Here is a 27,500-nt window from a genome sequence, read left to right on the forward strand (position 1 = left end):
AACTGAGGTAACCCGGATGTCCCCTATATACCTGTGTCTCGGGGTGGCGAGTTCTCGGGTTCACACTCCCCCAACCTAACCCCTCCTCCCTTCCCTACAGACTCAAGGCCCAGTGAGGATATGATCACCAAGGCAACGTGAGGCTTCGGTCGGTGTAGTCAGACTCTTCCCCTTCCCACGTTAGCTATTTCTAAAGGCCGGAAAGGAGATCAGTCGGGCCCTAATGAGTGCTCTTTTAGGTTCAAGGTACAGAGGAAGGCTCAAACTACCACCAGGGTCATAAAACTACCCCTGGAAATGCCCCAAACTCCTATGAGAGTCTTACCAAGTGCGTGTTACGAGGTCGGTTAAATCAATCGCTTCTGCCTCCCACATCAATTATTTCCAAAGGCCGGGGTCCTAAAAGTCGGGTCCTAATGATGTTTTTTTTTTAGGTTCATGATTCAGAAGGATCAAGCTATCACCAGGGTTATAAAACTACCCCTAGAAATGCCCCAAACGCATATACAAAAGTCTTGTCGAATGTGTGTGCTTCGGCGCCGGAGGGTTTTAGAATACGGCCCAATAGATAGATAGATACATAGAGAGATAGAGAGAGAGACGGAGAGGCTGGCTGCTGGGAAAAAATATATATATAAATACGATGTTATTATTCACAGCGAACGAATATATTTCACTTTTGCTATGTAATACCTCTAAATCAACAATGCCTGAGGGACGACCGGCAGCCTTTGATCTGTTGGTGAATATAAACACAATACAAATTTAATGCAATGCTCTATCGCCTGTTGCCTAGCGTTGCCGCGGCCACAGGAAGGCAGTGAGTGGCCGGGCCGCGGCCTGAGCGTTGTCTGCTTCCTGCTTCAAGGAGATATGACGCTCATGATGTAGTGTTTCCGTGTTGGGAGGACAAAAGTTATTGCGAGGTTGAGAGGTACGAGAGAGGATATAAGAGGAGGAGGAGGAGTAGGAGAATGGCAGGAGTTGCTGCAGTTAACGGGAAGTAGAAAGGTAAGGGGGAGGATATAGGAGGAGGAGAGGGCGGGGGATGCTGAGACTGAAGCCCATTCGCCTGTTTGAAAAGCCTCTCGTAGAAGTTGCTGGGTTTTCCATGGACTGTTTTGTGATCGTAGTGAGAGTTCTACACGACTTCTCCATCTTGAACAGGAAAATTACCTATGAAAACCCGGTCATTTTTTTTTTTTTTTGTGGCCTTGGGTAATAGTCGCAATGTAAACTCGATACATTAAAAATGAACTCTGGGCCACAAAATACTTCGCTACACACTGCATACAGGTCTAAGGCTTTGTGGCCCTAGTGATAGTGTTACCTGACTTCTACACCATGATCGGGGGATAACACCCATGAAACCCGGCTGATTCTGTGGCCTTGAGAGACAGTCGTAACGGGAGCCCGATACGCTACAGAATATGAACTCTGGGCCACAAAATACTTCGCTACACACTGCATACAGGTCTGAGGGTAAGTGATAGTGTTACCTGACTTCTACGCCATGAGCGGGGAAAACACCCATGAAAACCCGGCTGATTCTGTGGCCTTGAAAAACAGTCGTAACGGGAGCCCGACACGTTACAGAATATGAACTCTGGGCCACAACATACATCGCTAAGCCGCTCGCCAGCCTACACTATCCACACTGCAAAGGCCAAGAGAGACACCCTGCAGAAAGAAAGGTCCAAGGTCGCTCACATCACGACAGTCCTTTTGCTTCGCGTACACGTTTCCTGACAAAGTAATCGCTCTCTGGGTCGCCTGTGTAGCTGTTTGTTTGTCTCCCGCCGCTCCAGGCTCGAGGGCAGAAAGAGATGAAAGAGAACGCTACGGACCAAGATGCCTCTCAGAGTGGCCGTGTTTTATTTACAAAGGAAACGCGGAGACGAGGAGGAGGAGGAGAAGCCTAAGTAGACCTTTACACGCCAGCCTCTCAAAGCAGCTATCAACCATTTGTTCTCCTCATTTGTTTATTCATTGTATTTTTAGATATAAGAAGGAAGAGAAGAATTTAAGTATCAGAAGAGTATTAATTTATTGTTATAAGAAGAGAATAAGTAAGACAAGAAAGAGAAAAGAAGAATACAAAAGAGGAGAGCAGTATAAGAGTATAAGAGAAGAATATAAGGAAAGTATAAGTAAGTAAGAGGAGAAAGAGAAGAGTATAAGTCAAGGAGAAAGAGTATAGAAGAAGAGAAGTATAAGGAGATTATAAGTAGTTTGGGAGCAGCGAGTAGCGGGCTTTTTTTTTATTATTGTTTTCTTTTTTGTGCCCTTAAGCACCTTTGTTGTAAAAAAAAAAAATGTAAGAGTATTATGTTCGTTCAATGGCTCAGTTTTCGGCTTTTTTTATATTCCTTTACACTCGGGAACTCGTATTTTCGGTGCCATATAAGCGGTAACGGGGAAAACTACTGCGTGTGAGGCGAGTCTGGACACTCCCAACAAACTTCAGGCATGCATCAGTTTTTGAAGCGTTTATCAAGATTTTTATTTTATGTTTACACTCTGGAACTCGTATTTTCGGTGCCATATAAGCGGTTACGGGGAAACGTAATGCGTCCTTGGCGAGTAAGAACACTTCCCAACAAACTTCATGCATGCATCAGTTTTAGAAGCGTTATAAAGGCCTTCTTTATCTTAAACCTCGGGAAACTTTTGTTATTAGGGTTAGGGAGAAAAGTTCTGACGTGTGGCGTTCCCTGCTGTCCCTGTCCCTGTTTTATTTATTCATATATTTATTCGTCTATTTTCTTTATATATCTTCGTTCCACTCCGTGTTGAAGCTTTTATGGTCTTTAAGTTGTAATGTACAGGTAAAGTTGGGAGCATACGCTATAGCTGCGCGTAGCGGCGGTGCTCATCTCCGTCCCGCTGGCATTTTGAGCCGACACAGGGCCGCAGTGTGACATCCGGGATACCGCAGTTAACCTTCCCCCCGGGCCGGGATTCGAACCTAGGCCCGCTGATTCGTTGTCAGGAGCCCTAACCACTGCACCACTTAAGGGATATACACGCACTTGGGGATAAAATGACTGTCACGTCGCGTGTTCACTTGGGTTGAATATTAACTAACAACTTCGCGGCGTCCATCAGTTTGAGAAGTGATTGTGTCAAACTTTGCGGCGCGGAGGACGCGCACGCTCCCCTTTTCCCTCAAAGCCTACTAATCCCTTGTCTAAGTTGTTGGGAAGCTGCAGGGAAAGTTTGGCTGCGACGGATGAGAAGCGAGCGAGGCGTGGCTCTTGTCCCGGCTCTTGCCTTCCATTGCGAGGCCGCGGAAAGGGAAGAGAAGGCAGAGGCGGAAGGTTGTGACTGTAACACCGCTTTGAGGCCGACTTGTGTACGCTGTGTGTGTGTGTGTGTGTGTGTGTGTGTGTTATTGAAAAGTGTCATTCAGAATCATATTTCCACAGTGACACCTATAACTAGCTACACACACACACACACGTCTGCGAGATGCGAAACGGGCAATCATGAATCTCTTTAATGAAGCGTGAGGAAACTTTGAGGTCTCGGTAAAAGTCGTGGCAGGGAAGCGTCAAGGCGGCGGGGGAGAATCAAGGCGACGAGTGACGTTTCTGGGACTAGATTTGACTCATTCTTCTCTGACACTTTTTATTTGCGAGGCATTGTGTTCTCTGTATAGGAGGAGCGTATTCAGCCCTTGCTCGGTCCATCTCCATTACTGGAAAGAAAAATAGAAAACAGTCGTAAGGAATAACGTTGGAGAGCAGGCATTATGTCGGGAACTGGAAATCCCTTGATACACATTGGAAGGATGGGATAGAGAGGCCTTGATAACAGGACTGCTGAGGCTGGCACGTAGGACAGAAGGCAGCCACTGATAGACCGCTGCAGAATTGCTCTTCTACAATCAGTGCAATACAGTGCATAAGCCGCAGCAATAGCAGGCAGAACCACGGGTGAAGACGGGACAGTAGACGGACAGGCGCGGGTTTCCGGGAGTTAATCTGTAGCCAGGAGGGAGATTCTATTGGCTGGCTGACTCCCCAATGCACCCTATCGGGACAGGGAAGCTCCTAAATCACGGGTGAAAACAGAGCTTAAGCGACAGGCGCGGGTTTATATGAGTAATCTGCAGCCTGGAGGGAGATTCTAGATTCTGGTAGACTTCCCAATGCACTCTATCGGGACAGGGAAACTCCAGAATCACAGGTGAAGACGGAATTTTATACAACTGGCGCGGGTTTCCAGGAGTTAGTCTGTAGCCAGGAGCGAGATTCTTCTAGACCTAGAGGCTGGCTGACTTCCCAGTGCACTCTATCGGGACAGGGAAACTCCAGAATCACGGGTGAAGACGGAACTTTAAACGACAGGCGCGGGTTTCCATGAGTAATCTGTAGCCTGGAAGGAGATTCTAGACGCTGCATGGTTGACTTCCCAATGCGCTCTATAGGGATGGAGAAACTCCAGAATCACGAGTGAAGACAGAACTTTAAACGGACAAGCGCAGGTTTCCAGGAGTAATCTGTAGCCTGGAGGAAGGTTCTAGAGGCTGTCTGACTTCCCAATGCACGCTATCGGGACCGGTAAACTCCACAAGCAAGGCGAAATGGGACCAGGCCAGCCAGTCAGCCAGCCAGGCCGTCCTTGCCAACCCCCGCTTATTAAAGATGAGTGGCGAGCCCCGCGGCGCTGCTCCGATAAACACTCTTCCAGTCCCCAAACACCGGGAACTGCATTACGTTGCCTGGAGCGAGGGCCAGGGTGGGTAGGGCTGTCTCCGGCACTAAATATAGCCACCACGGCGGAGCAATAAAGTAATGCAGGCGGCTTTAATTAAGTGACTCGATCAATTCTTGGACAAACAATTCCGCCCCAGACACACAAAGCTGGACCATGCCGCTGTGTGTGTGTGTGTGTGTGTGTCTCAGAAATACCGACACGTGAATCTCCGTATCTCCTTTTGCGTTACTCTGACGGACATCACCAACTTTTCACACTTCTAGTAGACATAGACAATCTTATTATAGCCGTACTAACATAAATGACCTGTGCCATCCCTTCACAATGGTCCTAACACACCTCTCTCAGCATCACCAACACATTAATCTCTGTATTTCCTTCTGCGTTACCTGACAGGCATCACTGACTTTCCATACTATCTTAGGGCGTACTAACATAAATGACCTGTGCCACCCTCCCCTTCAATTAGTTGGTTAGTTATCCCTCCACAGCGGTACTAATGCATTGTTTCTCCACAGACCGAGGCGGCAGCGCGACTATCGGAGCTGGAGCGCCTGCTGGACGAGCACGATCAGATCATCCGCGAGCTGAAGCGTTCCGAGAGTGACAGCGGGTGCATCAACTACGTGGGCGTGACCCCTGCCCCGTCCTGCTCCTCGGCCAACAACCTGGACATCCTCCCCATCACCGTGACGCCGCCCACCATCTCCCGCACCGCCCCCACCTCCCCCCTCTGCTCCCAGCCTCGCTCGGCGCAACACCAGGGCGGCTGGAAGGTGGAGCGCGAGAACAGCAACTGAAGGCGCCCTGTCTAGTCCTTCGTGGGATAGGAAATTATATGTTTTTCTTTTCGGGGCCTAAGTAATTGAAGGCGCCATATATACCTATAGTTCTCCCTGGGATAGGAAATGTATGTTATTTTTTTGTTTTTCGTGGGCGTGATAAGCGTAACTAAAGGCGCCCTCTCTACCTAGTCCTTCGCGGGTTTAGGAGATATATCTTTCTTTTTGGGGCGTTTCTATGAGTAGCGCGCCGGGACACGGGATGAATGAAGGAGCCTCACCCAGTCCAACGCGGGTTCAGGAAGTGTCTGTTTCCTCTCGAGGTGGTTATAAGGTGTAGCGGAATCAGGTAGTATGTTTTTTTTTTTTTTTTTTCTCGGGTTGACTGCTGTGTGTCCGTACGCATTGGGAGTGATCACCCGCGCTGTCGCTTGGGTCATGTTATCTGCTCCCATTTCCACGCCAGAAATGCCTCCTGCAAGGCCTCTGCTGGCCACCGCTCAGACCCGGAATTGAACTTTGCCATCGCCGTAATACCAGAAGACAAACTGAAGCTACACACAGCATACACAGTATATACAAAAACTATAAATTATAATCATTGGCGTGCGGCCTGTGCTCTAATCCAGCCCCTCAGCGCGGGTGATCACTGAGCACCGCTATTGTGTGCGACTCTTAAAGTAGCGGAATGAAGTTTGTAGCGGGACAAGTCTGTCTAGTGACTCCCCCCTCGTCGTTATCCCCTCTGGAGGATAAATGAATAATTATTTATTTACATCAGAGGACCAAACAGGACCCCTGCGGCACACCAGACATTGCTGTCACATGCTGTATCCACCCCCCCTCCCCCACACCACACTCCACATTGGTTATATGGAAAGCATGCATACTTAGGTGAAATCCCTAACTACTAATTTTCTGAAACTAAAGCTGTGATAATTGGCTGTACACTTAATTAAACCTACTAATTATTAACAATGATTCAAGGTGCATATAGTACCTACCTGGCAGTCCATGGAGAGAGAGAGAGCGAGCGAGAGAGAGAGAGAGAAATGACCAAAGCACTTGCAGCTGTAGCACTCAAGTTCTGTGGTCCAGAAAGGTGTCAAGATGAACACTTCACATTCATATTTTCCTTTCTTGCTGACAAAGTAAATTTTTGTTCTCAGCTTTTTTTCCTCAATGTTCTGAGGTTTGAGAGTGTCATCATGAGTTCCTCTTTCACAGTGGAAATTTAGATATTCACTCATATTTTTTTCTGTTCTGGCTGTTCTATAACAAAGGAGGGTTTCAGTATGAACAAATGTCCTTTCAGGACATTTTCCTCATTCATAGCAACAAATCTGACATTTTTTTATTGTTCTTTATGCTGCCTGATTGTATGCGTCTCACTGTGTAACTTCCTGGAGACAACACAGCGCTGCCTCAGCCTGAAAATTAAATGAAAAATATTACTTCAACACACAGCACTGGACACAACACATCACAGACACACTCCGGTCATTGCACCAAGCCAGCCCAAGCCAGCACTGGAATGCATGTCACACCACTGAACACTATGTAAGGGATATGTTCGCCAACTTGTACATGCCATTACAAATACTTATATCATGGCAAAACAGCTAATTTAAAAAGGTGAGCTGATCTGTGAAACTGGAAGGCAAATTACAGACTGATAAACATTCTATACCTTAACAATGGCTGTTATTCATAGTTTAGCTCATCTTTTCAGGAAAGTCTTTTCCTGATATGCGTGCTATGTGATTGGCAAGGGTGTACAGCTTGACAGACATGCACTAACTCATGGCACTGGGAAGCATGAGAGGCACTATTTGAGCACTACTAATTCCATGCAGTCTTGCACTCAAAAGCACAAGTAAAGAAGCACAAAATGCACATCATCTTATAGCAGTAGGCCACTGACAAGGACTTGAGTATTTGCACAGCACTGAAGCACAGGCACAATACTATTAACACATGCTGTATAACACTTCTTAGCACCACACTAGACTCTGTTTGGATTAGCCTTGAAAGTTAAGCCCCTTCCCCATCACCACTGAGTATTCATCACTGGGCAACCCCTAAACACATCATGAAAGTCAAATCTAATGTGCCTGCCACATTTTATAAGCACAGGCTCAAAAGACTAGGAGGGGTGCTGAATGCTGGGCACCCCACTATGACCACAAAACCCATACCCAATCTTCAAAAGACATGAGAGAAGAAACAAGAAGATGAGTGTAAAGAGTCAGCTGTGGGAGGTAGAGCACACAACTCCTCACTCAGATAGAGTCTGCCCATCAGCACAGTTTACCTTCCCCAGGTTTCCCTAGGCACCCAGGCTGGTATGGGCAGGGATAATTTTCAGTGTTGATATGGACAGAGTACATCACTGCAATGCACATCACTACTACACAGAACACTTAGCTACACTTGCACAGCACACACTAGGAAGAGCACTAAATGTTACTAACAGCCACACAATGTAACACTTAAAGGAGCACAGTGCACAGTAATATAATGACAGGGGCACAATGTAACACTTAAAGGAGCACAGTGCACAGTAATATAATGACAGGGGCACAATGTAACATTTCAAGAAGCACAGTGCACAGTACTACGAGAAGAGCACAATGTAACACTTAATCAAGCAGCACAGTGCACAGTACTATAATGAGAAGAGCACAACAGTATTATTCCACAAGCACAAAAGCACTAAATTGACGTTGTATTGTAATGAAGCACAGCACAGTAAGCAAAGGAGCACAATAAGCAATAATAGGAATAAGGCACTTTAATTCTCTCACTGCAAAAATCACCGACAGAATCAGTCACATTCTGTACTTGCCTGAGCACCACAAGCACAGCAATAAGTGCAGCACAGTAGTTTATGGCACAACGTAGGGAGATGTTGGAAAGTAAGGCGTAGTCTACACACTTCACTTCAAGCACAGAGCAAACTGTTACTAGTAAGGAGCACACCGGCACCATGTACGGCACAATGTAATGAATAGTGGGCTGGGCTCTGGTGGATGACACATTGAGTGGAGCACCAAGCATGACACAACCACACAGTACTCTTACGGCAGGGTCCAAAACAGCTTGAGTGAAATTGGTGAGGGGTACGAGGCATGAATATTCAACCCAAGAATTGATAGTGTAAGCCCTAGCTAAAATTAGCAAAGTGTGATGATAAGGTAAGTCACACGACCAAAAATCAAATAGAGCAGATTAAAATAAACAGAATTACTTGAGTGTGTGAAAATCAAATGGCACAGTCTTGCATGTATCGACTAGAATGATTTTATTAAGTGTGGCCTCATGCTTCCACCAAACTCATGTGTCATTGAGGACCCTACCACACACGTGACAACAGCACACTGCCAAGCACACTGCACCAAGCACAAGGACAGGAGCTGCCTCATCAAAATACTTCCTTTCAACATGGACAAAAAATCTAAATCTCTTTTTGTTACAAAATCAAATCCGTATTGATGTTAAAGGGAAACGTATACCATGACACAGTATGCCAGATAGATGTTATTATGTATTAAGTAGGAGTTACATCAAAATAATTGTTGAAAAGTTAAAAAAATGCCCTGTTATACTATGTCACAGCGTATACATGAAGGTTTAGCTTGCACAGAAATACACATGTGGCATTTCCTCGGTACTGTGAAGATTGAGAGGATCCTAAAATCTACCTAGCCAAAAGAACACACCTAGCTGTGCCTCAAGTGCCAACCAACTCTCTGCAACTCTCTAAACTGCTGAACACAGTTAACAATGACTCCACTAAAGCTTTCTTCCAAACCTGCAGGAATTACTACCATGTCATGTTCGCTGCTCATTCACCTCCCAGCAAGGTATCCACCCTAATAAGTCTGCCAGCCATAGTATATCAAGGGAAAACTGAACTTCCTTAACAACTACCTGCTACCCTTAAAAGTACAGACTATGTAGGAAGTGTTCTGCATAAGTATTTTAGGCAGTAGCTGTGTGTGTGTGTGTGTGTGTGTGTGTGTGTGAGTGAGTGTGTGTGTGTGTGTGTGTGTGTGTGTGTGTCCTAAGCACCACTCTTGTAGCAGAAACAAAGCAAGCATCCTCTATATGCAGTATTGAGACTGGGTGGCAAGTAGTGTATAAATTAAGGCTGAACATTAAAAAATATTATTATTTCCATAGGATAATAATATAATAATAATAATAGTAATAGTAATAATAATAATGATAATATTAATGATAACAAAAACAGAAGAGCTCAGTGTTCCAGCTTAATATATCCAAATTGGCGTCTATTAAGAAAGAGAAAAATAATATATATAAAGTGAGTTCCGAGGTGCCACATCATGCACAGTATCTCTACAAGATCACCCGATGATAGGGTTAAACTTGCATTACTCACACCAATCATTTCCACCAATAATTATTTAGGTCTGTGAGTGCAAAAATCAACTCCTTCGGCACGGCCTTGATCCCTGCCACTGACTCCTGTGTTAGTCTCCATGCAGTAATAACACTTCTCTTAGCTGCTCTGTCTCTGCTTCCTTATATAAAAATGTTGGATCATTCCACAAACCTAGAGTCTGGGTGTGTTTGCTAGTGTGTATGCACCGCTAACATCAGAGGAGAGGCGGAGGTGGGAAAGATAGCAGGGAAATTACAGGAAAAGAGGCTGCATTGTAGTTCCTTTCAGCCATTATGGAAAGTAGAATAACAAGAGGAAGACTAAAGACATGAGACAAGTGGACTGAAGGAAATCTCAAGGAAGAAAGTTGATTGATTTTGGCTATACAATCATGGTGCCACAACTGCAGTGGTCATGTGGCACTCCAGGAAGAGGGAACAGTGGAAAGAGATGCACAGGAATGAGCGATGTGGAAAACTTTGATCATGAATGGCAATCCAACAACAACAACAACAACAAAAAAAAAAAAAAAAAAAAAAGAGGGAAGAGCAAGAAACAAATATCACATCACAGATATTCAGGTTAGGAGAGTACCAATTATAATGTTGCATACAGACAACCAAACATGCCCGGCCTTCATGTCTTAGCAGCCTGTTCCCTCCCCTTTTCCTGCCTTCCTCAGTACCATTGATGGCAAAGTGTGTTAGCATTAAAGGTTTGATTGTGACTTAGTGAATCTGTTGACAAGTTGTTTTCTGATTTCAAGAACATGAAATAGTGGATCTCAACCAACCTATAGCCAAGTGATGTCTAATATATAGAGATAGCATCAAACCATCCATATTCACAATGCCATGATAAAGCACAGTCCAATCAGGGGATGTGACGGGGCGTACATGACACCTTCTGTGGCTCGCAGGACCTGCACCAGTGATCCGGGGGACATGCGGGATCACCCACACTCCCATCGGGCAGGAGGCCCAGGCAGATGCAATTATTTTGACAGCAAAATAGATGAACTCAAGAGTTACTGCAATGGTGCATGAAATAGTTCATAACAGCCAGCATAACAGAGGCCCAGTGGTCTTGCTCAGGCTGTTGTCAACACAGGCGGGGACACCAGCGACTGGTGACCTTGGTTGACCCTCCTCAAGGGCCTTGCTGCCCATTACCAACACTCTGGAAAGCAAAATTAATAGAATTTCATGAACAAAACAATAACACTCGCTGTGTTTTATTGTATTTCTTTATAAATTAATCTCTCTTTTCTTCATTTCCACTCTAGGTTTCAATGAGATTCCTGCAGATTTGTTAGTGCTGTAGACTAATGTGATCAGTCTTTGGGGGTGTCCCCCCTCTCAGGGCCTGGGCATGGCCTGACTTGCCTGTTCTGTCGCTCCACCTCTGGCCAGCACCTCAACACACTCATCTTTCAGGAAGGGTTCTAAAGGCAACTGTCTGTGACAGATGCTGTATGCAAACTATCCCAGTAATGCCTTGGAGAAAATCAAAGAGGGAATACAATAACAGTTTGTTCAGTGAAGCATTCCCAAGCAGTACTTATTTATCTCTGCATTTTATAGATTCAAGGAGCAAATTCAGAAACAGAAAAATAAATCAAAATATACTGAGATAAATGCCACCACTTTTTCTGCAAACTTTACCCAACTGAGAATTCTATATTGTCAATGTTGAATATTTTGTGGTTACTATTTTGTATAAACCAGAAAATCCAGATGCAGATCATGGATTCCATGAGCAAATTCATAAATAAATCAAAATATATTGAGATGTCACCATCCTCCCTGCAAACTGTACCACACTGAGTGACATGCTTGGAGTCTTGAGCATCCTGAGGCTGTGTTTCACATCCACCCCACAGCAGAGCATTAAGAGGATGCCAGTTTGTCCACACCACTGCAGTCAGCACTCACATCAGGGAAGAATATTACTACTCAAGAAGATTGACCTGATGTATGGAAATGATTTGAAATAAAGTCAAAATGAATACTGTATATTACTTGTGTAGCAGCCAATTGCATGTAAAAGTTCAACTTCCACATAGGCTGCAATATGCTTCACTGACAAAGAAATTTAACCCCAATGCAGAAATAGTTGGAAGTGCATCATTGACCATCTAAACTCATGAGATAATAGGAAAACCTGACATTAAACAGAAGATAATGAACAATGATGAATGCAAATGTTGATCAAATAATTTTTGCCTTAAAAACAAAAAAATAATAATAATCAACTTTTCCACAAGGTCATATAGTTGTTAACCTTCACTTTGACAATATTTACTCTTCATACCTCAGCTCAGTAGCCAAGATTAATTATTTTCCCAGATGTGCGTACAAACTGCAATGGTGTGAAGACTTTAGTAGCCACACCCTGCCTGCTGCCTAACACGGGGATCCCTGAAACGTTCCAATCCTTTCAGAGCATCGTCATTACTGTTGCTGTCTTTCTCATGGCTTCTGAGGGCGAGGTGAGGTCATGTCACCTTATTTTCCACAGGGTGTGTTTGTCACTACACATGCACCACTCCAAGTAGCACTCATATTTTGAACCAATACTTAATGCTGAAATCAATCTTTTATTATCTTTTTTCTGTCATCCCAGTTTTCCAGAGTATATATACTTCTGCCGATATGTGTATTACTTGAAATGGTGCAGATGGCTTGGCCCACACCCTCCTCCATGACTTGTAGCTGTGTACACTGTGTCACCAGTACCATGTATCAAGTATTAATGTTATGGATACCTAGTTGTGATATGCTGTTTATATAATATCCACTACATACAAAGTAGCTGAGTCTTGATAGCTATGAATGATTTACCTGGCATGATCCACATATCAAATACATGTCATCATTCATTCATTTTTGAGGCTAAACGTATATGTTACTCTAAGCTGTAATCAACCTCGACTGAGTTACATGTGACAAGTTTGTGCCATTTCTGTGTGGTGTCTTTGGGTTAAATGTAAGGCTATGGACATGTTTCTGAGTGTTCCAGGCAGAAAAGTTACGTTTACAATATTTATGTATATTTCCATTTAGTTTAACACTTTTTATCTCAAAGAAATTATATATGTATAAACTGTATATTAATAAAAATGTAATGGCAATGTCTATCTAATTCCAACATGGTTTCACACCAGTCTGAGGCATCCAGATTTCCAGTCCTTAAGTTACAGTGTATAGTCCTGTTACAGTTGATGTCCAGTACAAGTCACCCGACAGCACCAACATGCCAGATGGGTGTGTGTCTGCAGGCATGAGGCTGGTGCCAGTGCAAGGGCTCAGATGACAGTCAGGTGAAGCAGAGAAGGGTTTCTGTTGAGGTCTTTCAGGGACATCATTTCTCTGGCTTCATCTTCTGTGTCAGCAATATCAGACAGGGCAGTTCAAACCGGGTTACCTTGCACACTTATTGTTGGATACATTTTAGGAAAAGAAGTGAGTTGTCTGAGTGAGGGGCTGTTGCCACTATGTTTCAGTATCTGTTCCATCACCTGGGCCAAAGAGGGAAAGCAGAGATGGGGGAAGATGAGTGGTGGAGGATGGATGAGGATGGGAGGACGAGTTGAACGTTAGGGTGTGGGTATTTTTAAAGAGTAAGATTTAAGGGTGGTTACAAGGGAGGTGGAAGGTGGAGAAATGTTAACGTCTGTGATCATAAACAAGTTGAATTGCAGACATTTATTGCAGAGAAAAATGAGTCAGGAATATTTGAAAAACATACATACAAGTGGAATCAGTTTATTCTTTGTCCCTGCTCTTTTTGGCTGCTGCTAATATCTGGTGCCACCCAAGGAGCCTCAACACAGGCCAGCAAATGTTATTGATTCCACAAACTAAGTAACTCATTTGTTTATTTCTGTAACTTCAATCAAAAAGTATAAACTCAAACTTGGAAGAAAAGAAAACCCTATGTAGACTTCTCCACAGTAAAAAGAATTTAAAGATAATTTTGATATATATGAAGAAAAAAAGTACAGTAACACAAGTATATGTGCATGACTATACAAATACATCATCAAGAAAATGTACAGAAATGGGTGATGTGTATTCTGCACAACAGACGACGTCTACCAAACAAGTGAGAACCACCGATCACAATCCAGAGCTGCCGCTGCTGCTCAACAGTTCATCCTAAGCACACCACTGATGATGATAATAATAATAACAATAATGTTGATAATAATCTTATCAACAATAATAACATTTATAATATTAGTAATAATTCTGATAAATACAATAAAATAATGGAACTTACAATATTGAATGAACATTAGGTACAATAAGACAGCGCCTGGCAGGCAGCAGCCCCATGGCGATGCCTCTACACTTGCTGGCTCAGTGTTCAGCAGCATTGGTGCTGAGATGCTTTATGCTGGCACCAGTACCATTAAGTGGGTGCTGGTGCCAGTACCTGCTCAGCCCTACTGAATACAGTGACCTCCTGAGAGACAGATTACTTCTACTTTCTTGGTGAAACTTTACCTTGCTAGCAAGTACATACACAGGAAATATATACATAGATTACTAACACCTCTGAAACCCTCTACTACATTCACCACTCAATCTGTGATTACAGCAGCCTCTCAGCAGAATGACGGCACACCCTACTGCACTACAACAAGTGGCTACCGTCACACCTCTAACCCATACAAAAATTACATTCTTTACTGACATTCATACTTACACTGCCTCACCCTCAGCGTCCTGTGACGCTTGCTGCTCTCTTTTAGCTGAGGCAGCGTTTGATCTCTTAGCATTAAGTTTGTACTTATTACGGCGAGACTTTTCCCACTCCTTCCTGTGCATGGTGTACAGGCGCATGGCTGCCTGAGCATCTTGAACCTGAGAAAAAAGGATAAAGGTATTTAATTTCTTATATATTACAAAATGCACATTCAAACCAAGCTAAGAATTCCCACATTATCCACAGTCACAGTGAAAGAGGGGCAGCAAAAGATAGAGATGAGGTAAAATGAGAATAGCTCAAACTGAATGTTACCTCGCACCAGAATCAAACCAGTGCATGGGTGCCATGGTCTGCCTCGCCACCAGAGGGCAAGTATTAAATTTAACATAAAATATTCTCATTTTGAAGGCCTGAATGAATTGGCTTTGTTCTTTTAACGCCACAAAACCACCAAGAGGAAGTGAGAGGTTTTTCTCAAGGCTGCTGCCCTTGCTACTGTTAGCCACTCTATCACAGAGGTTACAAGACTGTGGAGGGCCAGGACATCCCGTTCCATGAGCCAAAATACTGCACACCCAAACACACATGAGGTTTACAATGACTTACAGAGCTGTGTTCGCCTTGCTGAATCTGAACACCAAGTAATCGTTCTGCCAGTCTCTTCAGGCTGGGGGTCCTTCCTCCAAACTGACGTGTAAACACTTTGTATCTGTCAGGAAGACAAAACACAGTACAGTTTATGTAAAATAGTCATCGAATCTGTCTTTATATGAAAGCTTAATGCATGTCAGTGTATGGTGCTTGCTGCTCAGTTTGCTTGATTTAAGTTTAAGAGACATTTAGCACCACATGGCAGGGTAAGTCAACACTTTATCCAGGAATATTTTGACACCAAAAGTTCATTCCATACTGAGACGTATCTCTGATGTGAAAGTGTGGGTGATTAGGGAACAACCAAGTGTACAACCATGAGCTACCGGCAAGAACCTATGCACACCAGACCAGTGAATACATACTTAGATGTGTCCCTGATGTGGGAGCGAGGGTGGCTGAGGAACAGCGAGCGGAGATCATTGCGCAACGAGTGGCCCACAAGAATGCGTCCCTCAAGCAACTCGGAAACTTCTTTTTGGACAACCGAGAACTCACAGCCTGGAGCATGCAATAAAAATGATGGAGACAGTAAGCTACAGGTACAACTATAGACTAGACGAACACCGTCCCTAATAATGTAAATAATAATAAAATTCTTGGAAATGAGTGATGCAAAACTAGCCTGAAGTCAATAGCTTACAATCTCAAACACACAGGCAAAATATATAAAGATAAGAAGTTGTAGATAAAGCTGTCAATCTAAAAAACCTCTTTGCTATTAAATCTACAAAGAAATGACAAATGAACGCAGTGTAAAATATAAGAGGAGCATGTAGTGGGTCAAGATGGGATACAGGAATGAGAATGTGTATGAAAATTTTGGTGTGAGCACAAGGGCAAGGGGAGTGGATTGTGGAGTCGCTGAATGGATGAAGCAAGACACTCTCAGACAGTGGCTACGTGACAGGAATGGATGGAGATGAATTTTTTAAGTGTAGGAGAAAATGACTGAGGAAAACAAAATCTGAGGCAGTCCACCAGTGAGATGGATTGATTGACAGTGGGGAAATATTGAGGAACAAGTCAGCAAGGGATGAAATGTGTGGAGATGGACAGCTGAAACAGGGTAATGTGGAGACTTCTGCCATGGCAACCCCCTTGAGGGAAGCTCCCATTAGGTGACAGGTAAAGGTAAAGCCTGGCATCTCTATAACAGTCCTCCCATGCCACTGATGGGCTTAGGTTGACTACCAGTATCCTTAACCCGGTAGCAGCGGGGATCATGTTTCTTAATGGTCCCTCCAAGTGAGAAAAATGAGAAAAAATCACCCCTCACACAAACCATTTCATAATATATATCAAAGAATTTGTGATCAGATTATGTATCATCTATTTTGGGGGGTTAATATCATGGCACAAATTTGGCGCGTCGCTGCTACAGGGTTAAGACACAGTCAACTGGTGCTATGGACCTGCACATAGAAAAACAAAAAGAGTAAGCAAATACATGGAAAAAACAAGAGGAAAGGAGTATCTACACACCATCCACCAAGTTTGCCGGCCTTATCCCCGAGACAGGCGTGCGGTAGTCCACCACCTCCTCCGTGGGCTTGACATACTTGTCGTACAACACCTTGCCAAAGTGGTTCACAAGGGACACTCTCGCCAGGATGGAGTCCTTCCCGTTCATCCCAACGCCAACCATCTCACAGTCCATGGCCACGACTTTGGTGGAGCTGTAGAGTTTGACAGCATTTAGGGATACAAACTTAGTCTTTAATTTATAGTAATGGAGATAAAAAAAAAAAATAAATAAATAAATAAATAAATAAAAAAAAAAGCTACACACTAGTCCTAACATATTAACCAAAAATTTACATTACTTTGCAGAATGAGAAAAGTGGATAGGAAAGGAATCCGAGCAAATGATAAAGCTACATTCATAAAGATCTGAACTGGCTCACAAATAAACTTTGCAATGGTATTTAACACCTAGGACTGGAAGTCTACACCCTAAATAAATGAAAAGTGAAGTGCAGGCAGCTGGGTGTGCAGCAATAATACCTGAAATAAGAGGAAGGATAGACAGTTGAGGTCTTTTAGAGGCGTGTAACGTGCAATGGAGAATGTGAGCTTGGCAGGAAGAGTATTCAGGAGTAGAGAATAAGGAAGGCACAAGGAAAGGTATACTATAGTTGGCTGAATAGGAAGAGCATCATGTTGAGGATATAAGCTGGACACTGGGAAGTCACAAGAAATAGATGTGGCATGATTCCACAGTCTAGCATCAACAAGGGCACGACGGCATTTGAGTAAGGTAAGGGATCTCAAATAGTAGAATAAGATTAACCCTTAGAAGGCAGTGGAGCTATATATAGATGGTCCAAAGTTCAGTCAGTCAGATTTGTATGGCAGAAATATAGCAATACTTCCAGATTACAGTAGAATCTATATATAGTTAAAACATCCATCTACGGCGTAACTATATTTATGCTACGGTCCTAAGGTTGGCAGTGATTATAATATATAGATGATTCATTTTGGGGAAAGCTACTCTTCAAATACTGCTGCCGTCTAAGGTTTAATAACAGGATAAAATATACTATGAATCTTACCAAAACAAGTAACACTCACCCATCAGGAGACTCTTCCTCCACGAGTGTGTTGCCTGCAGGTTTGACAATACTCTTGAGGCTGTCGGTTTGTTTTTCCTGTTTCTCCTTCTTTACTTGCGTCTCCTCTAAAAGGATCGGGTCAACATTATCAAACCAGATGTCCAGCGTTTCTTCCTCTTCCTCTTGGGTATCTTGTTTGTCGTCAGGACACTCCTCAGAAGCGTTCACTTGGGGTTTCCTTCCTGTCTTATTATCTTTATTTCTGCGTCTGATGAAGGGCTTTTTGTTGCCAGGCTTCTTGTCATCTTTAGTTATGATCTGAAAATAAAAGAAAAATACTGAGAGATTTTTACAATTCCACCATAATTTTCCTTAACCCCTTGACTGTGGATTTCCTATAAGAATACATCACCAAGCTACAGGAGTGGAACAAAAAGTGGCTGCTACAATTCAATGAAGAAAAATGTAAAGTCATGCACCTTGGGAGGGGAAATCCAGCACATCAATACCACATGGGAAACACTCCACTATCCACCACAGAGGAAGAGAAAGATCTGGGACTATATGTTACCAGGCTACCAGTAAAGGCAAAATCCGTGCCCCAATCACAGCGGGCAGGTTAGATATTTTTAATATTTGATGAAATTCTGTGAGGGATAAACAATATTTGTTAAGGGCTAGTACCTAACTAACTCCTATTCAGTTTTACTAGCCCAGCTGGATATCCAAGAAGAAGACTCCGTCGTGCAGTGGTTGGCATCCCTGAATACATATCTGTGGGCCTGGGTTCGAATCCTGGCCTGGGTAGTCACCTGTTCATTCTTACTTTTGGAATGGTTGATAAATTTTATAAATGGGTACTTGGGGAAACCTGGGGAAGGTAAACTGTGGTACCTTGGAAGTTATGCTGGCCCTATGTCGGGTTAATGGGTTCTCTCCCACCACAGGCTTGAAGGGCCAACGAGACAGAAATGCGCACCGCCACCACGCGTAGCCATAGCGCATACTACCCATAACTTTGCCTTAATTTTTACCTCACCAGTGCACAAGATACATAAAACTAAAGTGACGGCATTTATTTACCTCTTTCAGCATCTTCCAGTTTGCCGAGTAGTCCTCAGGCTTCTTCACAATGAGAACTGGCTTGATTCCTTCCTTTGAGCCTTCCTCAGACTTTTTCTTATTCCTTCTCTTTCTCTTTTTCTTGGGTTGAGATGAGCTATTGCCATCACCTTCCTTTACTGCTGCCTCTGAGATGACAGCTGAGGGCACTGCACTGGAGGACAAGGTTGCTGGGCCTGTGGCGGCATCATTTGTCTGGTGAAAATGCCTCTTCCTTTTTCTTTTCCTACTCATTATCATGTTATTAACAGTGCCTGCCTCAGGGGGGGAGGAAGTGTTCTGTTGAACCATTGTCTTGTTACAACTCTTGCCCCCTCAGGAATCTTTTCTTTGTATTTTTTCTAACTACTTGAGATGACTGTTTTGTCCTGTAGAGGTGCAGAGACCTGAAAAAAGAATACCCGCAGTATTAGTTACCAAGGCTAACCAGTGTCATCAATTCCCTGCTCTCCATATATGTAGATGGCAAGGGTAAGACAAGAAAGGAACATTGCATAAGATCCAAGAATCAATTAGCATGTAATTATGGTTTCTAAACAAAGTTGACTGAACTCTTAAATGTATAGTAGACAGAAATCAATCAATCAATCAATCAATCAATGGGGGCATACATCAGGGGGCGCGTCGCTTCTCCCACCCTATGACGCCAAGCCTGAGGGCCCCTCCTGGTGAGTCTCCATGCAGGCCCCCTTCCCATCCTGAGTACCTCCCAGCAGAATCTATCAACTTGCTCAAGCCACGAACTATCCCCTTGGACTCCTCCACTCAGGATTGTCTCTTACAGAGACAACCTGGTGAGCAGGATCAGCTTCTGGGTAATGTGCCACATGCCCGTATAGCCGGAGTTGGTGTTGATGGACTATGCAGGCAATAGATATCAAATCAGTCTCACGGAGTAGTTGCCAGTTTGACACAAAGTCATTCCAGCGATATCCCATGATTCTGCGTACATATTTATTACCAAAGGCATCAATCCGCCTCTCCAGGTCCCTATTTAGTGTCCATGTCTCACAGCCATACAGTAAGACAGGGAGCACAAGGGACTTGAAGATCCGGGTCTTTGTCCTTCTGCACAGGTATCAACAACACCATACACTCGTGTTGAGCGAGTCCATAACACCGTGGGCCAAACCAATCTGCTGTAAGACTTCCTGGCGAAACTCACCGTTGTTATGAACTACACTACCAAGGTATGTGAAATTTTCCCCGAGATCTCAATGTCCTCGCCACACGCATGAACAGACTGTACTGTGTCATCCAGCAAGCCTCCAAAAACCTGTACCTTGGTCTTGGCCCAGGAGACCTGAAGTCCCAAGGGCTTTGCCTACTCGTGCAGTGCTTCGAGAGCCATCACCAAAATCTCCAGCGACTCCGCCAGGATTACTGCATCATTGGCGAGAACAAGGTCGGTGACCCTGGTATTGCCAATGGATGCTCCATAATGACTCTGGTCCACTACTCTGCCTAGTACCCAGTCAATACAAGGATTGAAAAGCAATGGAGCAAGGATACAGCCCTGCCTCACTCCCGCATTCATGGGAAAGAAGTTGGAGAAGTTCCCCCCACACTTCACACCACTCTCAGTCCCAGAATACAGGCCAGACAGCAAACCAACAGTCCTTGCAGGAATCCCATGGAGATGCAGAAGATCCCAAAGTGCCTTGCGATGCACTGAGTCAAACGCCTTCTATAGATTGACATGGGCTGTGAGCATCCCCTGTTGAAATTCACGTTGGCGGTCCACCAGTACTCGAAGCGCTAGGATACGGTCAGTTGTTGGCTTACCAGGTGTGAACCCAGGCTGTTCAGGTCTCTGCAGCTTCAGCAGCTGGCTGTGAATTCGCATCAGCAATAGGTGGGCAAGCACCTTGCCTGGCACAGATAGGGACGACCAACCCCCTCTTCCAGTTGGGAGGAATGGAACCAGATTGCAATACAGCAGTCAAGACTGCATGCAACCCGCTGATCATGGCCTCACCTCCAGCTTTGAGCAGCTCCGCACTGATAATACAAATGCCAGGTGCCTTTCCACCCCTCAACTTTGCCATAGCCTCTCTGACCTCGGCCAGAGAGTGCGGGCTTTCGTAGATGGGTGGATCAGCATCCGCCACCTGCAACCCAGCAACTGTAAGCTGCCCACTTGGAGGGTCCGCCGTGTAGAACTGCTCAAAGTACTTAACCCAACGAGCCCTCTGCCCATCCATGTCTGACACGAGGCAGCAATCAGCTGTTTGGATAGCGCTCACCTGAGAGGGAGACTTGGAGCGGAGCTTCTTCAGGGCTCTCGGTAAGCAGGTCGGAGGTCATTCACATTTAAATGGCCCTCGACTTCCTCAGCGAGAAACTGGCAGTACATTTGGTAAAAAAAAATCAACTTTGCTTCCTTTGAACATATTCAACCATTTTTAAATTAATTTAAAAGTTATGACACTTTTTTACCAATCAATTTCAATCTAATAATGCAGCCTAACTTAATATAGTCACAGTAAATCATTAATCAATCACTCCAGAGGGCTACATGTATTGCCACCACTTATATTACCTGAATTCCACTCCACTACATCTCCACACGATCTCTGCATGTCACGAGACACACAAGAAATTAATCCAGACCAGGAAAGGGTTTCGCCGGCGCCAGGGAACAAACCCGTGATCAGCGAGATGGGAAAGCCACTCTTTAACCAGTCGGCCAAAGAGGCACCCCACTTGCAGAGTGAGTTATGGGAGGCCCTCCCATCAAGTGGGTCAGGCACTACATATAGGCCTGGGGGGGGCATGTTGCCTCACCCACACTATGACGTCAACCATGGGAATCACTCCAAGTCTCCGTGCAGGTCCCCTTCCCTTCCTAAGCACCTCATGGCAGGATCCATTAACTCCTTGACTGCGGAAATCCTACAAGACGACATCACCAAACTACAGAAATGGATCAAAATGTGGCTGCTACAATTCAATGAAGAAAATTGTAGTCATGCACCTTGGGAGGGGAAATCCAACATACCAATACCACTTGGGAAACACTCCTCTGTCCACCAAAGAGGCAGAGAAAGACCTGGGACTATATGTTACCAGGCTTCCAGTGAAAGCCAAATCCATGCCAATCGCAGCGGACAGGTTAACTTGCTCAAGCCACAAGCTCTCTGGGCATCCCCCACTCACGATTGTATCCCACATAATTATTTCTCTCATCTCACATTCCCAAGACAGCGAGAAGAAAGGAGTAGGTGAAGGAAAGGAGAGGAAAGAATGGATAGGGAAAGGGAAAAGAAAGGAATGGGGGAAGGAAAAGAGAAGATGGGAATGGATAGGGAAGGGAGAAGAAAGGAAATGGGTGAGAGAAGGGAGAAGAAAACGAATAGAGGGAAAAAGGGAAAATAAAGGGACTACATGAACACTTGCTACAACACACCTATGACAGGTATTTACAGAGTTCAGCGGCAACGTGTGCCAGGTCATCTCTTTCTCCCTCTTCTTATTTACTTTAGTTCACACTCCCCCACATGCACTCCCACCTTTTCTCCCGGCCCTGTAACACGCTTACAAGCGGCACTGGTGGAGATTTAACGGGCACGTGAAGGCTGCCGTCACAGTGCCGTGCTTGCCCCGAATGTAAACAAACACACGTGGAGAGAGTGTCGTACGCAGCAGACTGTATTGTCGTACGCAGCAGACCTTCCTGTTTTCAGACCTAAACCTGCCGACCCACACAAATAACGATATTCATTTACGTTTTTTTTGCACTAGTTAAGGGTCGGAAACAATGTGTTGAATAAGAGAATCCGGCAAAGCTGGCGAAGGACAGTCACACTTTTTATCAACAAGTACAATAGTATTATAGTACTTGTTTTTACTATACGTATTGATCAACTTCGGTGGCATTATCTTATTGTTTTTATTTTCCTGTGTCATGTTTGTTTAAACAGATAATTACTTCAAGCAATACAATAATAATACTTTCCCACCCACCCACATACGCGTGGGCGGGTCACAGCCCCCCGGCTGTCACACCCACACACCCGTGGGCGGGTCACAGCCCCCCGGCTGTCACACCCACACACCCGTGGGCGGGTCACAGCCCGGACTGTCACACCCACACAGTCATGGGCGGGACAGCAACCGACTGTCACATTCATACACCCATGGGCGGGACACAGTCACCGACTGTCATATTCATACACCCATGGGCAGGACACAGTCACCGACTGTCACACCCACACACCCGTGGGCGGGACACAGCCCTCGACTGTTACCCACACACCCGTGGGCAGGACACAGTCACCGACTGTCACACCCACACACCCGTGGGCGGGACGCAGCCCTCGACTGTTACCCACACACCCGTGGGCAGGACACAGCCCTCGACTGTTACCCACACACCCGTGGGCGGGACGCAGCCCTCGACTGTTACCCACACACCCGTGGGCGGGACACAGCCCTCGACTGTTACCCACACCGGTGGGCCGGACACAGCCCTCGACTGTTACCCACACACCCGTGGGCGGGACACAGCCCTCGACTGTTACCCACACACCCGTGGGCGGGACACAGCCCTCGACTGTTACCCACACACCCGTGGGCGGGACACAGCCCTCGACTGTTACCCACACACCCGTGGGCGGGACACAGCCCTCGACTGTTACCCACACACCCGTGGGCGGGACACAGCCCTCGACTGTTACCCACACACCCGTGGGTGGGACACAGCCCTCGACTGTTACCCACACACCCGTGGGCGGGACGCAGCCCTCGACTGTTACCCACACGCCCGTGGGCGGGACACAGCCCTCGACTGTTACCCACACACCCGTGGGCGGGACGCAGCCCTCGACTGTTACCCACACACCCGTGGGCGGGACACAGCCCTCGACTGTTACCCACACACCCGTGGGCGGGACACAGCCCTCGACTATTACCCACACGCCCGTGGGCGGGACACAGCCCTCGACTGTTACCCACACGCCCGTGGGCGGGACACAGCCCTCGACTGTTACCCACACGCCCGTGGGCGGGACACAGCCCTCGACTCAGCCACCGCCTACCCTAAATAATTTAATAACATTGAATTTAATCCAATGCTTATTGATGAAAAGATAAAAATACAGCAAAGTACGTTGAACTTGAGCTGCTTCCCTTACTGTAAAAGAACAACAACAAAAAACAGGGATGGAAGCAATAGTGGCAAACCCAAATCCTGCCACAAGGAAACCCGAGGGTCCGGCCTTCCCGGCAACCCACGCGGGCTGAAAGATGCGCCTGGTGGCTATGAAGACCGTGCAAAAAATAAGACCTAGCTACCACCGAAACACTAAGAGGAGAGCCCGAAGCCTGAGGTCACGGTTATCCCAGCCCCCGCCGACCCACGCAGGCCGAGGAAGCACCAGCGGGAAGGCAAACCAGCGGGCGGAAGGTGGACGCACGCACGCCTTCATTCCGCACTCTTCCGGGATGCTGCCGGCCGCGTAGTCAGGCGGGGGAGGATGCGGCGAGAGGAGCGCAAGGGAGTTCCCCGCGTGACCCAGAGAGAGGTGACGACTCGGCGTTACTTTCTGAGGGCCGATGACAGTACGAGTTTTTTCGCAGCAAGTCAGACCCAGGAAGCACGTCAGCCACTCACCTACCCAGCCAGTCAGCTACCTATCTACCCAGCCAGTCAGTCAGGCACCCACTCACCTACCCAGCCAGTCAGTTACCTATCTATCCAGCCAGTCAGTCAGGCACCCACTCACCTACCCAGCCAGTCGGCCAGGCACCAACTCACCTACCCAGCCAGTCAGCTACCTATCTATCCAGCCAGTCAACCAGGCACCCAGTTATCTACCCAGCCAGTCAGCCAGGCACCCACTTATCTACCCAGCCAGTCAGCCAGTCATCCACTTATTTAGCCACCCAGTCAGCCAGGGACCCAGTCAGCCACCCACCTAATGAAACAACCTCCCGCATATCAACTCCACTCCTGTTTCACCCGCTTCCTGCCTTGACATGCGGGGAAGAGGAGGAGGAGGAGGAGGAGGAGGAAGGGATAGCTGTTATTTATTTTGCTTTGAATGACTGGATGCACCAAGGAGGAGGAAGACACAATACGTCAGGGTCGAGGTAAGTGAGTCGAGGTCGCCGCCCATCCCTGCCCCAACACCCACCGCCTAGACGGTCTGAAGGCTGGGGGGTGCCGCTGCCCGGACAAAAGGTTTTATTGCAGGGGGTAGCGGGGCTGGCCGGCACAGGAGGAAGCATGACGGGAAGCTAAGTGACGCAGCTCAGGGACTCTACACGAAGCCCAAGTAATCTCAGGCGGCTCGTTGCCCATGCAGAATAATTTTATCCGATTTAAGAAACAACACGGCGTTGTTTCCCTTAGAATTTCATATGGGTGACCGAAGGAGCCCAGTATTTCCCGGGGGTCTTGGCACTCCCGGACACCCCTGTAGCTACGCCGTTGGCTATGCTTGTAAACCCATCCATGCCCTGCGCGACTGATTAATTAGGGTCCGTTCGCTTGGAGCCAACTGTTATCTAAAGTTTTAAAGGCACGGGTTGACTGCACCGCACAGAAAGAAGCGTACCTACTGTTATATAGCCCTGGGTTCTCTGCAAGTAGAGTCCAACCCCTCATACAGCCACCTGAGCTCGGTACCTGTGTTTCAGAGTCCACTGGTTCCCTTTCCCCGCACCCTGGCGCCGCAGACGAGCGCTGGGGCGGAAGGCGTGTGCCAGAGGGTCGCCTCCCTGAGAAGTCGTGACTCGATTCCATGATGGTATGACTTTTGGGTCCTGACCGGATCTTCATTTGGAGGGATCAGCAGCGTTGCCAAGCCCAAGTAAGGATAATGACCTTAGCTAAGAGGACCGCTGCATGGGAACCAACCCCGGCATCCTTCCCTGCCATTGCACACGACTCCATGCTTACCCTCACCCATACCTTGTCTTCTCCTCTACCTAGACTTCCTCTCTCCTCTCTTACCCGTACATCTCTACCCACTTCTCCCCACCACGCCCTTCCCTCAGAGGCTCACCTTACCCTTTTACTTCCTCCATGCCTGACTTATCTTCCCCTTAACACTCTATGCCTTGCTGCACTCTCTCCTCCTCTACCCTATTCTTGCCTCTCCTTTCCTTATTCACCATATTACCCTCTCTTCCCTTTACATCCTTGCCCCTCCACACTGCACCCCTTCCTTTTCCTTTCCCTACCCTTTCCTTCCCTTCCCTTTCCTACATCTTATTCCTCACACACACACGCACACATGTCCTTCCCCTGCATCCTTCCTTTTCTTCCCAGCCTCCTTTCCTTCCTCCCCAACCTTCACACGGAAAGGTTAAGGCCTCCGAGGGCCACGCCGCGCTGCGTCACGTCATGCCGCCCGTCGTACTGTCGGGTACACGAACCGCCACCCAAGGAAGGAAGGAAAGGCAGAAGGAACAAGCGTGAGAGGAAACATGTAAGATGGAACGACTTAGTAAAACTCCCGGCTAGCGGTGCACGCGTGAGAGCATCCTTTTGGTGATCAGAAGGGTTTAGCAGTAGATGTATATACCCCATCTTACTGAACGCTGCATAGAAGATGATATTAAAACAGAAGGAAGGGAATAGAATGTATGATTATAGAGAGAAAAACTGGGAATTGAAGAGAGGGAAGGGAAGGGAAGGGAAGGGAAGGGAAGCCATGCAGTGTGAAGGGGCAAGGGTGTGTAGGAAAGATCATTGCTGTTGTGTTGTGTTAGAGCAGGGAAGGGAAGAAAAGAGAAGGGCAGGGAAGGGAAGAGCGGGTAGTAAGGGCTGAAGGGAAGAGGACAGAGCGAGGAATGGGGACAAGGTTAATAGTGGGTAAGGGAGGAGTAGTAGTGGAGGGGGTGGAACAAAGGTAAGTACAGGGAAGGTAAGGTGGGTAAGGTAAGGCAAGCTCGTTCACCTCTCCCCTGCTCCTCTGCTATCAAGGTCTTCGTCGAGTCTACCTTCCTTCCCTTTCCTCTCCTTTCTCATCTTTTCCGTTCCCTCTCTTATTTCTTGCATCTCCTTTTCTATCTCCTCTCTACCTTTCCTTTTCGTTCCCTCGTGTCCCTCTTACACTTTCCTTCCATTATCTTGTACCATTCGCTTTCCTTTTCTTTCTTCCTTCCTTTCTCTTCCTTCTTTCCTTTCCTTCCCTCTTCTCACTTCCCTTCCCGTTCTTCCTTTCTTTCTTCCCTTCTCTTCCTTCTTTCCTTCCCTTCCCTCCCTTCCTTTATTTACTTCCCTTGCGCTACCATTTCCTTCCGTCTTATCAGCCAGTCAGAGTATGGCCCCACCCTTCGCCCTGAACACCTCGATATCAACAAGAAGAGAAGGAAGGAAGGGAAAAAGTAAGACCTGCCAGCCTCGACCGTCCAGTCTATATATCTCGCCCCCTATCCACCCGACGGCCTCTCCTTGCTCCGGGCCCGAGCGACCCTGGCGAGGAGGGACACAAGACGCCGCACACACACAAGGGAAAGAAAGGGAGACTGAGAAAAAGCTGTTGACGGTGTTGATATTTGAACCCCGCCCATAGACTGACCGGGAGGGAG

The 27,500-nt window shown here is 46.3% G+C and overlaps 2 protein-coding genes across 5 annotated transcripts in view; one reads left to right on the forward strand and one right to left on the reverse strand.

Annotated features, from left to right (window-relative positions):
- Positions 1-13,045, forward strand: part of LOC127009080 (uncharacterized) — a 71,633-nt gene extending 58,588 nt beyond the window's left edge. Inside the window, exon 2 of the mRNA XM_050881849.1 lies at positions 5,241-13,045. Within this exon, the coding sequence (XP_050737806.1) occupies positions 5,241-5,522 (282 nt within the window). The 3' untranslated portion in view covers positions 5,523-13,045. The remainder of the gene's footprint in view (positions 1-5,240) is intronic.
- Positions 13,046-13,663: 618 nt separating this feature from the next.
- Positions 13,664-27,500, reverse strand: part of LOC127009079 (RNA exonuclease 4-like) — a 40,385-nt gene continuing 26,548 nt past the window's right edge. Inside the window, exons 1-7 of one of the 4 annotated variants that reach the window (XM_050881846.1) lie at positions 22,501-22,636; positions 18,921-19,345; positions 17,857-18,155; positions 16,765-16,958; positions 15,645-15,780; positions 15,235-15,337; positions 13,664-14,783 (exon numbers count right to left, since the gene is read on the reverse strand). In XM_050881846.1, the coding sequence (XP_050737803.1) occupies positions 14,622-14,783; positions 15,235-15,337; positions 15,645-15,780; positions 16,765-16,958; positions 17,857-18,155; positions 18,921-19,250 (1,224 nt within the window). In that variant the 5' untranslated portion in view covers positions 19,251-19,345; positions 22,501-22,636 and the 3' untranslated portion in view covers positions 13,664-14,621. Of the gene's footprint in view, positions 14,784-15,234; positions 15,338-15,644; positions 15,781-16,764; positions 16,959-17,856; positions 18,156-18,920; positions 19,346-22,368; positions 22,637-27,500 lie in introns of those variants that run through there. The other 3 variants (XM_050881845.1, XM_050881847.1, XM_050881848.1) reach the window with 3 other exon arrangements.

Source organism: Eriocheir sinensis, chromosome 39 (assembly GCF_024679095.1).
Source record: "Eriocheir sinensis breed Jianghai 21 chromosome 39, ASM2467909v1, whole genome shotgun sequence".
Classification (NCBI taxonomy): domain Eukaryota; kingdom Metazoa; phylum Arthropoda; class Malacostraca; order Decapoda; family Varunidae; genus Eriocheir; species Eriocheir sinensis.